The 14,376-nt window shown below is 29.1% G+C and overlaps 1 protein-coding gene across 4 annotated transcripts in view; it reads left to right on the forward strand.

Annotated features, from left to right (window-relative positions):
* Nucleotides 1-13,812, forward strand: part of LOC129920207 (uncharacterized) — a 115,534-nt gene extending 101,722 nt beyond the window's left edge. For all 4 annotated transcript variants that reach the window (XM_056001456.1, XM_056001458.1, XM_056001454.1 and 1 more), the window contains 3 exons: nt 13,047-13,188; nt 13,324-13,397; nt 13,503-13,812. In XM_056001456.1, the coding sequence (XP_055857431.1) occupies nt 13,047-13,188; nt 13,324-13,397; nt 13,503-13,701 (415 nt within the window). In that variant the 3' untranslated portion in view covers nt 13,702-13,812. The remainder of the gene's footprint in view (nt 1-13,046; nt 13,189-13,323; nt 13,398-13,502) is intronic.
* Nucleotides 13,813-14,376: the final 564 nt, after the last annotated feature.

The following is a 14,376-nucleotide window of genomic DNA, read 5'->3' on the forward strand; positions in this document are numbered from 1 at the left end:
ATTTGAGGTGAATTTTCATCAAATATTATAGAGCATTTCTAACTTTCGTATAACATTAAAATTTGGTAGAATGGTAGACCTGGGAGTGGCACTACACCCTTATTTACAGGAAACAACTCGGCCATTTTTGACCCCCCTCTAACTTCAACACCAAAGATGCTAGAAATTTTAAACTCGCTACATTTGTTGAGCTGATCAAAACCAAACACCTCGCAAAATTTAAGCCTCCTACGATGAGTAGTTTCTGAGATATAGGGCTTTAAAAATCGCAAAAACCGTAACTGACTAACTGACTCACTGACTCACTGATTCACTGACTCACTGACAGATCATCAAAATTATGGAGAACTTCCCGATATCGTAGAAACTTGAAATTTTACACGGTGATAGGACTTGTGGTGTATACAAAGGAAAAAATCGAAAACTTGCGATTTTCAATTCAGGGGGCGTGGCATCCGCCCATTTCCGCTGAATTTTCATAAAATATTATAGAGCACTTCTGATTATCGTAGAACCTTGAAATTTGGTAGAATGTGGATAGATAAATGTGGATAGATAAATGTCGATAGATAAATGTCGATAGATAAATGCGGATAGATAAATGTCTATTGATAAATGTCGATTGATAAATGTGGATAGATAAATGTGGATAGATAAATGTGGATAGATAAATGTCGATAGATAAATGTCGTTAGATAAATGTCGATAGATAAATGTGGATAGATAAATGTGGATAGATAAATGTGGATAGATATATGTGGATAAATGTGGATACATAAATGTGGATGGATAAATGTGGATAGATAAATGTGGATAGATATATGTGGATAGATAAATGTGGATAGATAAATGTCGATAGATAAATGCGGATAGATAAATGTCTATTGATAAATGTCGATTGATAAATGTGGATAGATAAATGTGGATAGATAAATGTGGATAGATAAATGTCGATAGATAAATGTCGATTGATAAATGTGGATAGATACATGTGGATATATAAATGTGGATAGATAAATGTGGATAGATAAATGTGGATAGATAAATGTCGATAGATAAATGTCGATAGATAAATGTGGATAGATAAATGTGGATAGATATATGTGGATAGATAAATGTCGATTGATAAATGTCGATAGATTAATGTGGATAGATAAATGTCGATAGATAAATGTCGATTGATAAATGTCGATAGATAAATGTGGATAGATAAATGTGGATAGATATATGTGGATAGATAAATGTCGATAGATAAATGTCGATAGATAAATGTCGATAGATAAATGTGGATAGATAAATGTCGATAGATAGATGTCGATTGATAAATGTGGATAGATAAATGTGGATAGATAAATGTGGATAGATAAATGCGGATAGATAAATGTTGATAGATAAATGTGGATAGATAAATGTCGATTGATAAATGTCGATAGATAAATGTGGATAGATAAATGTCGATTGATAAATGTCGATAGATAAATGTGGATAGATAAATGTCGATAGATAAATGTCGATAGATAAATGTGGATAGATAAATGTCGATAGATAAATGTCGTTAGATAAATGTCGATAGATAAATGTGGATAGATAAATGTGGATAGATATATGTGGATAAATGTGGATACATAAATGTGGATAGATAAATGTGGATAGATAAATGTGGATAGATATATGTGGATAGATAAATGTGGATAGATAAATGTCGATAGATAAATGCGGATAGATAAATGTCTATTGATAAATGTCGATTGATAAATGTGGATAGATAAATGTGGATAGATAAATGTGGATAGATAAATGTCGATAGATAAATGTCGATTGATAAATGTGGATAAATATATGTGGATATATAAATGTGGATAGATAAATGTGGATAGATAAATGTGGATAGATAAATGTCGATAGATAAATGTCGATAGATAAATGTGGATAGATAAATGTGGATAGATATATGTGGATAGATAAATGTCGATTGATAAATGTCGATAGATAAATGTCGATAGATAAATGTCGATAGATAAATGTGGATAAATGTCGATAGATAAATGTGGATAGATAAATGTCGATTGATAAAGGTGGATAGATAAACTTGGATAGATATATGTGGATAGATAAATGTCGATAGATAAATGTCGATAGATAAATGTCGATTGATAAAGGTGGATTGATAAATTTGGATAGATATATGTGGATAGATAAATGTCGATAGATAAATGTCGATAGATAAATGTCGATTGATAAAGGTGGATAGATAAATTTGGATAGATATATGTGGATAGATAAATGTCGATAGATAAATGTCGATAGATAAATGTGGATAGATCAATTTTCATAAAATATTATAGAGCACTTCTGATTATCGTAGAACCTTGAAATTTGGTAGAATGTTAGAGCTGGTTGTTTATTCAAATTAAATTATTCAGCCAGGGGGCGTGGCAACTGCCTATTTGAGGTGAATTTTCATCAAATATTATAGAGCATTTCTAACTTTCGTATAACATTAAAATTTGGTAGAATGGTAGACCTGGGAGTGGCACTACACCCTTATTTACAGGAAACAACTCGGCCATTTTCGACCCCCCTCTAACTTCAACACCAAAGATGCTAGAAATTTTAAACTCGCTACATTTGTTGAGCTGATCAAAACCAAACACCTCGCAAAATTTAAGCCTCCTACGATGAGTAGTTTCTGAGATATAGGGCTTTAAAAATCGCAAAAACCGTAACTGACTAACTGACTCACTGACTCACTGATTCACTGACTCACTGACAGATCATCAAAATTATGGAGAACTTCCCGATATCGTAGAAACTTGAAATTTTATACGGTGATAGGACTTGTGGTGTATACAAAGGAAAAAATCGAAAACTTGCGATTTTCAATTCAGGGGGCGTGGCATCCGCCCATTTCCGCTGAATTTTCATAAAATATTATAGAGCACTTCTGATTATCGTAGAACCTTGAAATTTGGTAGAATGTGGATAGATAAATGTGGATAGATAAATGTCGATAGATAAATGTCGATAGATAAATGCGGATAGATAAATGTCTATTGATAAATGTCGATTGATAAATGTGGATAGATAAATGTCGATAGATAAATGTCGATAGATAAATGCAGATAGATAAATGTCTATTGATAAATGTCGATTGATAAATGTGGATAGATAAATGTGGATAGATAAATGTGGATAGATAAATGTCGATAGATAAATGTCGTTAGATAAATGTCGATAGATAAATGTGGATAGATAAATGTGGATAGATAAATGTGGATAGATATATGTGGATAAATGTGGATACATAAATGTGGATGGATAAATGTGGATAGATAAATGTGGATAGATATATGTGGATAGATAAATGTGGATAGATAAATGTCGATAGATAAATGCGGATAGATAAATGTCTATTGATAAATGTCGATTGATAAATGTGGATAGATATATGTGGATAGATAAATGTGGATAGATAAATGTCGATAGATAAATGTCGATTGATAAATGTGGATAGATATATGTGGATATATAAATGTGGATAGATAAATGTGGATAGATAAATGTGGATAGATAAATGTCGATAGATAAATGTCGATAGATAAATGTGGATAGATAAATGTGGATAGATAAATGTCGATAGATAAATGCAGATAGATAAATGTCTATTGATAAATGTCGATTGATAAATGTGGATAGATAAATGTGGATAGATAAATGTGGATAGATAAATGTCGATAGATAAATGTCGTTAGATAAATGTCGATAGATAAATGTGGATAGATAAATGTGGATAGATAAATGTGGATAGATATATGTGGATAAATGTGGATACATAAATGTGGATGGATAAATGTGGATAGATAAATGTGGATAGATATATGTGGATAGATAAATGTGGATAGATAAATGTCGATAGATAAATGCGGATAGATAAATGTCTATTGATAAATGTCGATTGATAAATGTGGATAGATAAATGTGGATAGATAAATGTGGATAGATAAATGTGGATAGATATATGTGGATAAATGTGGATACATAAATGTGGATGGATAAATGTGGATAGATAAATGTGGATAGATATATGTGGATAGATAAATGTGGATAGATAAATGTCGATAGATAAATGCGGATAGATAAATGTCTATTGATAAATGTCGATTGATAAATGTGGATAGATAAATGTGGATAGATAAATGTGGATAGATAAATGTCGATAGATAAATGTCGATTGATAAATGTGGATAGATATATGTGGATAAATGTGGATACATAAATGTGGATGGATAAATGTGGATAGATAAATGTGGATAGATATATGTGGATAGATAAATGTGGATAGATAAATGTCGATAGATAAATGCGGATAGATAAATGTCTATTGATAAATGTCGATTGATAAATGTGGATAGATAAATGTGGATAGATAAATGTGGATAGATAAATGTCGATAGATAAATGTCGATAGATAAATGCAGATAGATAAATGTCTATTGATAAATGTCGATTGATAAATGTGGATAGATAAATGTGGATAGATAAATGTGGATAGATAAATGTCGATAGATAAATGTCGTTAGATAAATGTCGATAGATAAATGTGGATAGATAAATGTGGATAGATAAATGTGGATAGATATATGTGGATAAATGTGGATACATAAATGTGGATGGATAAATGTGGATAGATAAATGTGGATAGATATATGTGGATAGATAAATGTGGATAGATAAATGTCGATAGATAAATGCGGATAGATAAATGTCTATTGATAAATGTCGATTGATAAATGTGGATAGATAAATGTGGATAGATAAATGTCGATAGATAAATGTCGATAGATAAATGCAGATAGATAAATGTCTATTGATAAATGTCGATTGATAAATGTGGATAGATAAATGTGGATAGATAAATGTGGATAGATAAATGTCGATAGATAAATGTGGATAGATAAATGTCGATAGATAAATGTCGTTAGATAAATGTCGATAGATAAATGTGGATAGATAAATGTGGATAGATAAATGTGGATAGATATATGTGGATAAATGTGGATACATAAATGTGGATGGATAAATGTGGATAGATAAATGTGGATAGATATATGTGGATAGATAAATGTGGATAGATAAATGTCGATAGATAAATGCGGATAGATAAATGTCTATTGATAAATGTCGATTGATAAATGTGGATAGATAAATGTGGATAGATAAATGTGGATAGATAAATGTCGATAGATAAATGTCGATTGATAAATGTGGATAGATATATGTGGATATATAAATGTGGATAGATAAATGTGGATAGATAAATGTGGATAGATAAATGTCGATAGATAAATGTCGATAGATAAATGTGGATAGATAAATGTGGATAGATATATGTGGATAGATAAATGTCGATTGATAAATGTCGATAGATTAATGTGGATAGATAAATGTCGATAGATAAATGTCGATTGATAAATGTCGATAGATAAATGTGGATAGATAAATGTGGATAGATATATGTGGATAGATAAATGTCGATAGATAAATGTCGATAGATAAATGTCGATAGATAAATGTCGATAGATAAATGTCGATAGATAAATGTGGATAGATAAATGTGGATAGATATATGTGGATAAATGTGGATACATAAATGTGGATGGATAAATGTGGATAGATAAATGTGGATAGATAAATGTGGATAGATAAATGTGGATAGATAAATGTCGATAGATAAATGTCGATAGATAAATGCAGATAGATAAATGTCTATTGATAAATGTCGATTGATAAATGTGGATAGATAAATGTGGATAGATAAATGTGGATAGATAAATGTCGATAGATAAATGTCGTTAGATAAATGTCGATAGATAAATGTGGATAGATAAATGTCGATAGATAAATGTGGATAGATATATGTGGATAAATGTGGATACATAAATGTGGATGGATAAATGTGGATAGATAAATGTGGATAGATATATGTGGATAGATAAATGTGGATAGATAAATGTCGATAGATAAATGCGGATAGATAAATGTCTATTGATAAATGTCGATTGATAAATGTGGATAGATAAATGTGGATAGATAAATGTGGATAGATAAATGTCGATAGATAAATGTCGATTGATAAATGTGGATAGATATATGTGGATATATAAATGTGGATAGATAAATGTGGATAGATAAATGTGGATAGATAAATGTCGATAGATAAATGTCGATAGATAAATGTGGATAGATAAATGTGGATAGATATATGTGGATAGATAAATGTCGATTGATAAATGTCGATAGATTAATGTGGATAGATAAATGTCGATAGATAAATGTCGATTGATAAATGTCGATAGATAAATGTGGATAGATAAATGTGGATAGATATATGTGGATAGATAAATGTCGATAGATAAATGTCGATAGATAAATGTCGATAGATAAATGTCGATAGATAAATGTCGATAGATAAATGTGGATAGATAAATGTGGATAGATATATGTGGATAGATAAATGTCGATTGATAAATGTCGATAGATAAATGTCGATAGATAAATGTCGATAGATAAATGTGGATAGATAAATGTCGATAGATAGATGTCGATTGATAAATGTGGATAGATAAATGTGGATAGATAAATGTCGATTGATAAATGTGGATAGATAAATGTCGATAGATAGATGTCGATTGATAAATGTGGATAGATAAATGTGGATAGATATATGTGGATAGATAAATGTGGATAGATAAATGTCGATTGATAAATGTCGATAGATAAATGTCGATAGATTAATGTGGATAGATAAATGTCGATAGATAAATGTCGATTGATAAATGTCGATAGATAAATGTGGATAGATAAATGTGGATAGATAAATGTGGATAGATAAATGCGGATAGATAAATGTTGATAGATAAATGTCGATAGATAGATGTCGATTGATAAATGTGGATAGATAAATGTGGATAGATAAATGTGGATAGATAAATGTGGATAGATAAATGCGGATAGATAAATGTTGATAGATAAATGTGGATAGATATATGTGGATAGATAAATGTGGATAGATAAATGTCGATTGATAAATGTCGATAGATAAATGTGGATAGATAAATGTGGATAGATATATGTGGATAGATAAATGTGGATAGATAAATGTGGATAGATAAATGTCGATAGATTAATGTGGATAGATAAATGTGGATAGATAAATGTCGATTGATAAATGTGGATAGATAAATGTCGATAGGTAGATGTCGATTGATAAATGTGGATAGATAAATGTGGATAGATATATGTGGATAGATAAATGTGGATAGATAAATGTCGATTGATAAATGTCGATAGATAAATGTGGATAGATAAATGTCGATAGATAAATGCGGATAGATAAATGTTGATAGATAAATGTCGATTGATAAATGTCGATAGATAAATGTGGATAGATAAATGTGGATAGATAAATGTGGATAGATAAATGTGGATAGATAAATGTGGATAGATAAATGTCGATAGATAAATGTCGTTAGATAAATGTCGATAGATAAATGTGGATAGATAAATGTGGATAGATATATGTGGATAAATGTGGATACATAAATGTGGATAGATAAATGTGGATAGATAAATGTGGATAGATATATGTGGATAGATAAATGTGGATAGATAAATGTGGATAAATGTCGATAGATAAATGTGGATAGATAAATGTCGATTGATAAAGGTGGATAGATAAATTTGGATAGATATATGTTAATAGATAAATGTCGATAGATAAATGTCGATAGATAAATGTCGATTGATAAAGGTGGATAGATATATGTGGATAGATAAATGTCGATAGATAAATGTCGATAGATAAATGTCGATTGATAAAGGTGGATAGATAAATTTGGATAGATATATGTGGATAGATAAATGTCGATAGATAAATGTCGATAGATAAATGTGGATAGATCAATTTTCATAAAATATTATAGAGCACTTCTGATTATCGTAGAACCTTGAAATTTGGTAGAATGTTAGAGCTGGTTGTTTATTCAAATTAAATTATTCAGCCAGGGGGCGTGGCAACTGCCTATTTCCGGTGAATTTTCATCAAATATTATAGAGCATTTCTAACTTTCGTATAACATTAAAATTTGGTAGAATGGTAGACCTAGGAGTTTATACAAAAGAAAAAATTTAAAATTTGACAATTTTAGACAAGGGTCGTGGTAACCGCCCATTTTCTCTGAGCAATGCCTTGCAAAAAGAAGTGAAATCACAACAAAAACATTACTGTTAAAAAAAGAGCCAAGTTCTCCTATGTTGAAGTTATGCTAGCACAAAAAGTACTGAAATGTAAAAGTGTACCAAGTTCTAAAGCTTGGCTTTGTATACATAAAATGTTGATTGTTTTCTTGGCAATTTTTCAAATAGCTTTAAAAATCGGTAATTTAAAGAAAAATTGTCAAGAGAACAATCAAAATTTTATTTATACAAATTTAAAGCCAAGCTTTAGAACTTGGTACACTTTTACATTTCAGTACTTTTTGTGCTAGCATAACTTCAACATAGGACAACTTGGCTCTTTTTTTAACAGTAATGTTTTTGTTGTGATAATATTTACACAAATAAAGTAAGAATAAATAATTTTTAAGTGTATTTATATGTTTTTTAGTAAGATATGTTGTTTTGACCAAACTATTTTTCGTTCAAGAATAAGATTATTTCGAGTTGTGTCCTATATTTTTTTAAAGAATTTTAATTTTTCGAACGAAGGAACTTAGTTGTGCTGTTTTGACCAAACACTTTTTAAAAGTATAAACATTTTTGATTGGTCAAAACAGCACAAGTTGGAGTTATACCATTATGATCAAATATAATTTTAGAAAAAAGGAGTTAAGTGTGGTTAGGGCCATTGAATATCTTTGGAACTAGTTTACTTAGAGTTATGCAGTTAAGACCAAACGAAAATAGATTTTCGAAAAAAATGAACTTATGCTGTTAATACCAAACTCCATAGATTTCTATTAGAAAATCGTTTTTTTTTTTCTTTCTTTTGTATAGAGACAAGATTTACATCAAAATGTAATTTTAGGAATATTGAGGACTTATTGCTTCTTTTAATTGGTGATTCAATTTTGCTTTTGAGTTGAAGAAGAAGAGACCGGAAAAAACCAAGGGGCTCCCCCTGCTAAATACAGGAAGATATATAAAAAATTGGAATTGTTTTTGTTGATGTTTGCTTTTCTCTGTTAGATACTTATCAATCATTTAATTTTTTTTTCACGAAATAACTGATAAATTATTCGCATGTTTGTTTGAGCAAAATTTTTGATTTAAAACGGGTTTTTAAAGTTTGGTGGATTGTAAATCCGTCCGTATTTTGAAACATCAATGAATCCGCAAAATGTGTTCGAATACGGAATTTCGAACAGCGAAAATTCGAAAATTCCACTGAAGAAAATGGTCCTTTTTAATCATTAAATTGGCGGCGGAAAACAGTAACAAAGTGTTGAAATTTCTAGAAAGTGTAAAAAATCAGTTTAGGAGAACTTGGCTCTTTTTTTTTAAGGGAAGTAAAGTTTACCCATTCTTAACCTTTACAAAAACTTATTTCATACAATTTTAAATACCTATACAAAATTGAAAAATAAAAAATAAAAAAAAAAAAAAAAAACAGTTTTTATCACTGAGATTTTGTATTTTAAATTTAATTGGGAATTTTAAAAGCAAAATTTTATATAATCCAAGTTGCTGGGCAAACTAATTATCTGCTTCAGTTGAGAAAAAAAAAAAAACAAACAATAATCTTAAATTGTTTGATTTATTTTTTCTTTCCTACTTTTGCAAAAAGTGGCCAATGTATGCTTCGACTCATCTCGATGGAATTATGGAAATCGAGTGGAAACAAGCCAATTTCAGTTATTTGATTGTTTTGAATAAAGAGAAGAGACATGGTTTTTCGGATTTTATTATTTCTGAGACATTTTCATTTAGCGACCGCGGGGCCCCTCTAAGAGCGGGGCCGTGTGTGGGGGCACACTCCGCACACCCCTTCCACCGCCTCTGTTTCCGCTAATGAATAGATCCGATAGATCTAGTTTTTTAAGTGTTTAGGATGTTAACTCATCACATATAGCATTGCAAAAATATTCAAATTAGCTCTTATGAAAAAATTTGAATGGAATATTAGAGCTTTTTATATAAAACATTATAAAAGAATATTTTTAGCTTAGTTTTATAAGAAATTTAATAAAAAATGAAAACAAATTGTTTTTACTATTACAAAAACATTTTCGTTAAGGGGTTATATCTAGTTGTAAGTTCAGAAAAACCTTCTTTTTTGTGGATTTTTTGTGAAGAGGCATTTAATTATATAAACATAAAGAATACATATCCATATAGCAAATTTAATGTATTAAAATAATTCGCTGTGTATTAAAAAAAATATTGGGTTCCGTTATTTTTGTAGTAGATCTTCTAGACGACCTCCAAAAAAAAGGTGTCTGGCGGTTTTAAACTCCAAACGAAGTATGCCTTTAAATTCTTGTTTAACAAAGAATTTCTAGAAAAATAATTAAATCGACAGCAACGAATATAAAAAAATTGTATTTATAAATAAATATGTACATTCGAAATAATGTTGAACTTTGTTGAATTAAATTGGAATTAAATAAATAAGAAAGTAATAATTGAGATGAAAAGAAAAAATTCCATAAAATAATTGATAAGAGTTTTGGGTTATTTCCTAGGAAAGATATTAAATTTCGTTTTTAGTTACTTACCATATGACCATATTTCTCAAAAACGGCAACAGCAATTTTTTATTAAAAAAAAAAATTCATGTAAAATGGCAAAATTGTTCGTAATTTTGAAATAAGAAACACAGTTTTGGACCGTTATTAACGGTATTTGACAACGTGTTCTTGATATCCAACTTTTTTCAAAGACCGATTTCAAATTTTTGTATTGTATAAAAAGGATTTAGTAACTCTGTTGTTGAAATTTAAAAAAAAAATTGAAACGGTCATTTTTTTTATGAATTAAAAAAAAGTTCATGGATTTTTTTAAAACACCTGAATGACTTTTCTTTGAAACTTTTTTTGAATCTATCAATTTAGATTTCCATTTTGAAAAATGTTTGAAAATTTTTAAATACAAAATTAGTTATGCAAAATTAAGGGCTTGAGGGCTAAAAAACCTGCCACCGAAAAATTAAATTTTTTTTAAATTTATGCATCATTGGATTTTTTTGGATATTAGAAATGTTATTATTTTCAATAAAAAAAAAAAAAACAGAAATAGAAAAAAAAATTTTACTTTGGTCCAAAAGTAGATATTTTCATTTGAAAAATTACCACTTTGAAAAACACAATAATTACACTGGTCGGCAACGAAAAAAGAGCTTGAACCAAACCATACTTTTCTAAAGGATTTTTGTGTGCTGAATCTGAATCCGAAGTCAAAATTTCACGTCACGTTTTCGAAATATTTGAATATTAACAGGTCAAAAATGCGTTTGTTTTGGTACTTTTGGCGTTGAATTTAATCACCTTTAAATTTTGTTTGCAAAACTACTTATTCAATCTACAAAAGCCATATTTTATACTTTTAAATATGTTAATTTTTTTTTAAATATTTGATATATAAGTGTGTGATATTTCAAAATCTTGGTGGTTAAAGTAACATATGATTTTTTGAAGCAGATTTGAAGTAAATTACAGTTTTCGACTCTTGATTTAGATAAAACAAAGCAAAATATTACGGAAAAATATAAATTTTAGATCAAATTTAAAAAAAAAACTTTTCATTCAAAATTAGTTTTTGGAAGTTTATAGTGAAAATAGTGATGAGCATAGCTCAAAAACTAGACGTGTTGGAATAAATCCGTAAACAGTTTTGAATTCAGCTCCCGACTTTTTTTTGTTTTTTGCCGTACAGTGATTATCTAAAATGACCACTCTTTAAAATTTCTCTAACTTTTCAAGAAATATTTTTTGGTCAGTTGATCAACTCTCAAAAATCGAAAAAAAAAATATTCGAAATTGAAAAAAAATAGTTTAAATATGATCTTTTTTTTTATTTTATCAAAAAATCAAAAATTAAATTGTTATTTTTGGTGGTAAAAAAACTTAGGTGTTTTTCAATGATTTTTAAATTGGAAACATGACGAACACAATCTTAAAATTAAAAAAGCTCCGACATTTATTTATTTAAAATACTCCAAGAACTTGCAATTTTGTCTTCTTAAACTGTTGACTGAAACCTCCCTTAAGAAATTTAAAAAAATACTGCTGAGAATTTATTTTAAACAACATTCTAGTAAAATTAAACAACTTTTAAATGAATAAGTGCATTCAATTGAATATTATTATTCATTTAAATTGACTTATTTTAATAATTCATCACAATATTCAAATAAATTGTTATTTTTTTCCAAATAATTAACTTTTAATGCATTTTCCTTCTGCAAAATTATTCATCCATACAATATTAAATCATTATACATCGAAAACAATAATAACTGACTTCTTCCGATTAAAAATTGAAATGTTTTAATTTTTTTCGACAGACATTGTGTTCTGAATCCCCAAGGGCAGAGAACTCTCTTTTCCGGTATAAAATTAATTCCAACTGTAACGCGAATAAAATATTCGTTTCAATCCAAATTAATTATCGACTTAAAAGCACCAGAGGTTATGGTTGCCAGGGCACTCAAAACATATTTCTTGATCATAAGTCTTCAACAGTAAACAAGGATATTCTTATAGGGTTACATTATCAGATGGAACAGTTCTTGTCCTCATTCCTATTACCTGGCAACCATGCCAATTAGGACTTCCTTCTCATCAATTAAATCATTATTATGTTTCCTTACTCTGCAGGGCATCATCTGTTAAAATTAATGAATGAAATTCAACAGGTGGTCATATTTTTCATTTTTTTTTTTTGCTGAACTTTCGTTGAATTATTGAGTTCATCATCTTTATATTCGCATTTTTTTCGCATTTCAATAATATTTTTTTTTTAAATTAATTTTTAATTAAATTTTTCAGATACACTGCCGCCCATACTTTAGATTTATACAGTGAGGTAGCAGCGATATGTCGTCCTCCGCTCGTCTTGGCGCCCAACGAGAGTGGCAGCTTTAAGAAATCTCAAACTCCTTCAACTGGATACATAATAAGCGTTTACAAGGCAAGTTACGAGTATATACCCAATTCATGAGTATATAATAAACTTCATGATAAAATGTCTTAATTTAATGAAATTTAATTTACTTTTATATATTTTATTTTTATTTCAAAACTTTCTCTCTTTGGACTGCTCCAGGTATTCGAAGGAGACGATGGTGAACGTTTTGAAAAGAATTGGCTGTATTGGACCGGTGCACGAATGCTCTATAGGTAAGGAATATAGCTTCTGCTGTAGAAGCAGTCTGCTCTATATAACATTGCACGATATAATGGGAATGAAAAATTCAATTATCCTTTCTGACTTGCATCCCTAAGGTATCTGCCTCGTGCCGCTGGCTTGAGGAGAATTGCCCTGCACAAGAGCACTTCGCAAAAGGGTGATAAAATGTATTTGCTAATATGTGAGTGTGCGGATTTGCTGAAGGACATTTCATCGGCTGCAGTTTTGATACCAGCATTGCGGGCACGTCTTTGTGGATACACTGGACTGTATAGACCAATTCAAGCTTTTTAGTTATGTAAATACAAAATTATTGCTGTTTAGTTTTATTTTTTATTTCATTTTAAATTCGTTTTCTGGCGAATGATATTTTAAAAATACAATAATTTGTTTTAAACATCTGCACTATTGAACTTTTAAAGTGGAAGTAAGCGTGTTTTAAAATGTAAACACCTTGTAAATACATTTGAAGTGTATTGTAAATTATTGTCGCTGTTATATTTTTGTCTTGTAGTTCTATGGTTTTAACATTTTTGCATTAAAATCTTTTTTATGTAATTATGTAAGTATAATGAAACGAAAGAAAAAATGGAGAAACAACACTTAAGCTGCCATTTTGTTACAATGTTATATTTATACAAATCTTGTTTATTTTTTTTTTACAAATTTGTTTTTGATGGTTTATTGTAAATGAATTTAAATAAATATTTTAGTACTTCATTATCATTTATGATCATTTTTTTTTTTTACCTGAGTGAGTTTTCAGTGTCAAGTTAAGTTGCAAAATTGGATGTTTATTAAATTGACCCATTTTTGCTGAATTATTGTTAAACATTATGGAGCGTTTCTGATGATCGTAGGAAATTGAAAGAGTGGTAAAACTGGTAATTTATGCATACAAATTTCAAATTTGAGTTTTTCTACTTTACTTAGAGGGTTCGTGTAAAAATCGAACGAAAAATTGCAAAG

This window comes from Episyrphus balteatus, chromosome 4 (genome assembly GCF_945859705.1).
Source record: "Episyrphus balteatus chromosome 4, idEpiBalt1.1, whole genome shotgun sequence".
NCBI lineage: Eukaryota > Metazoa > Arthropoda > Insecta > Diptera > Syrphidae > Episyrphus > Episyrphus balteatus.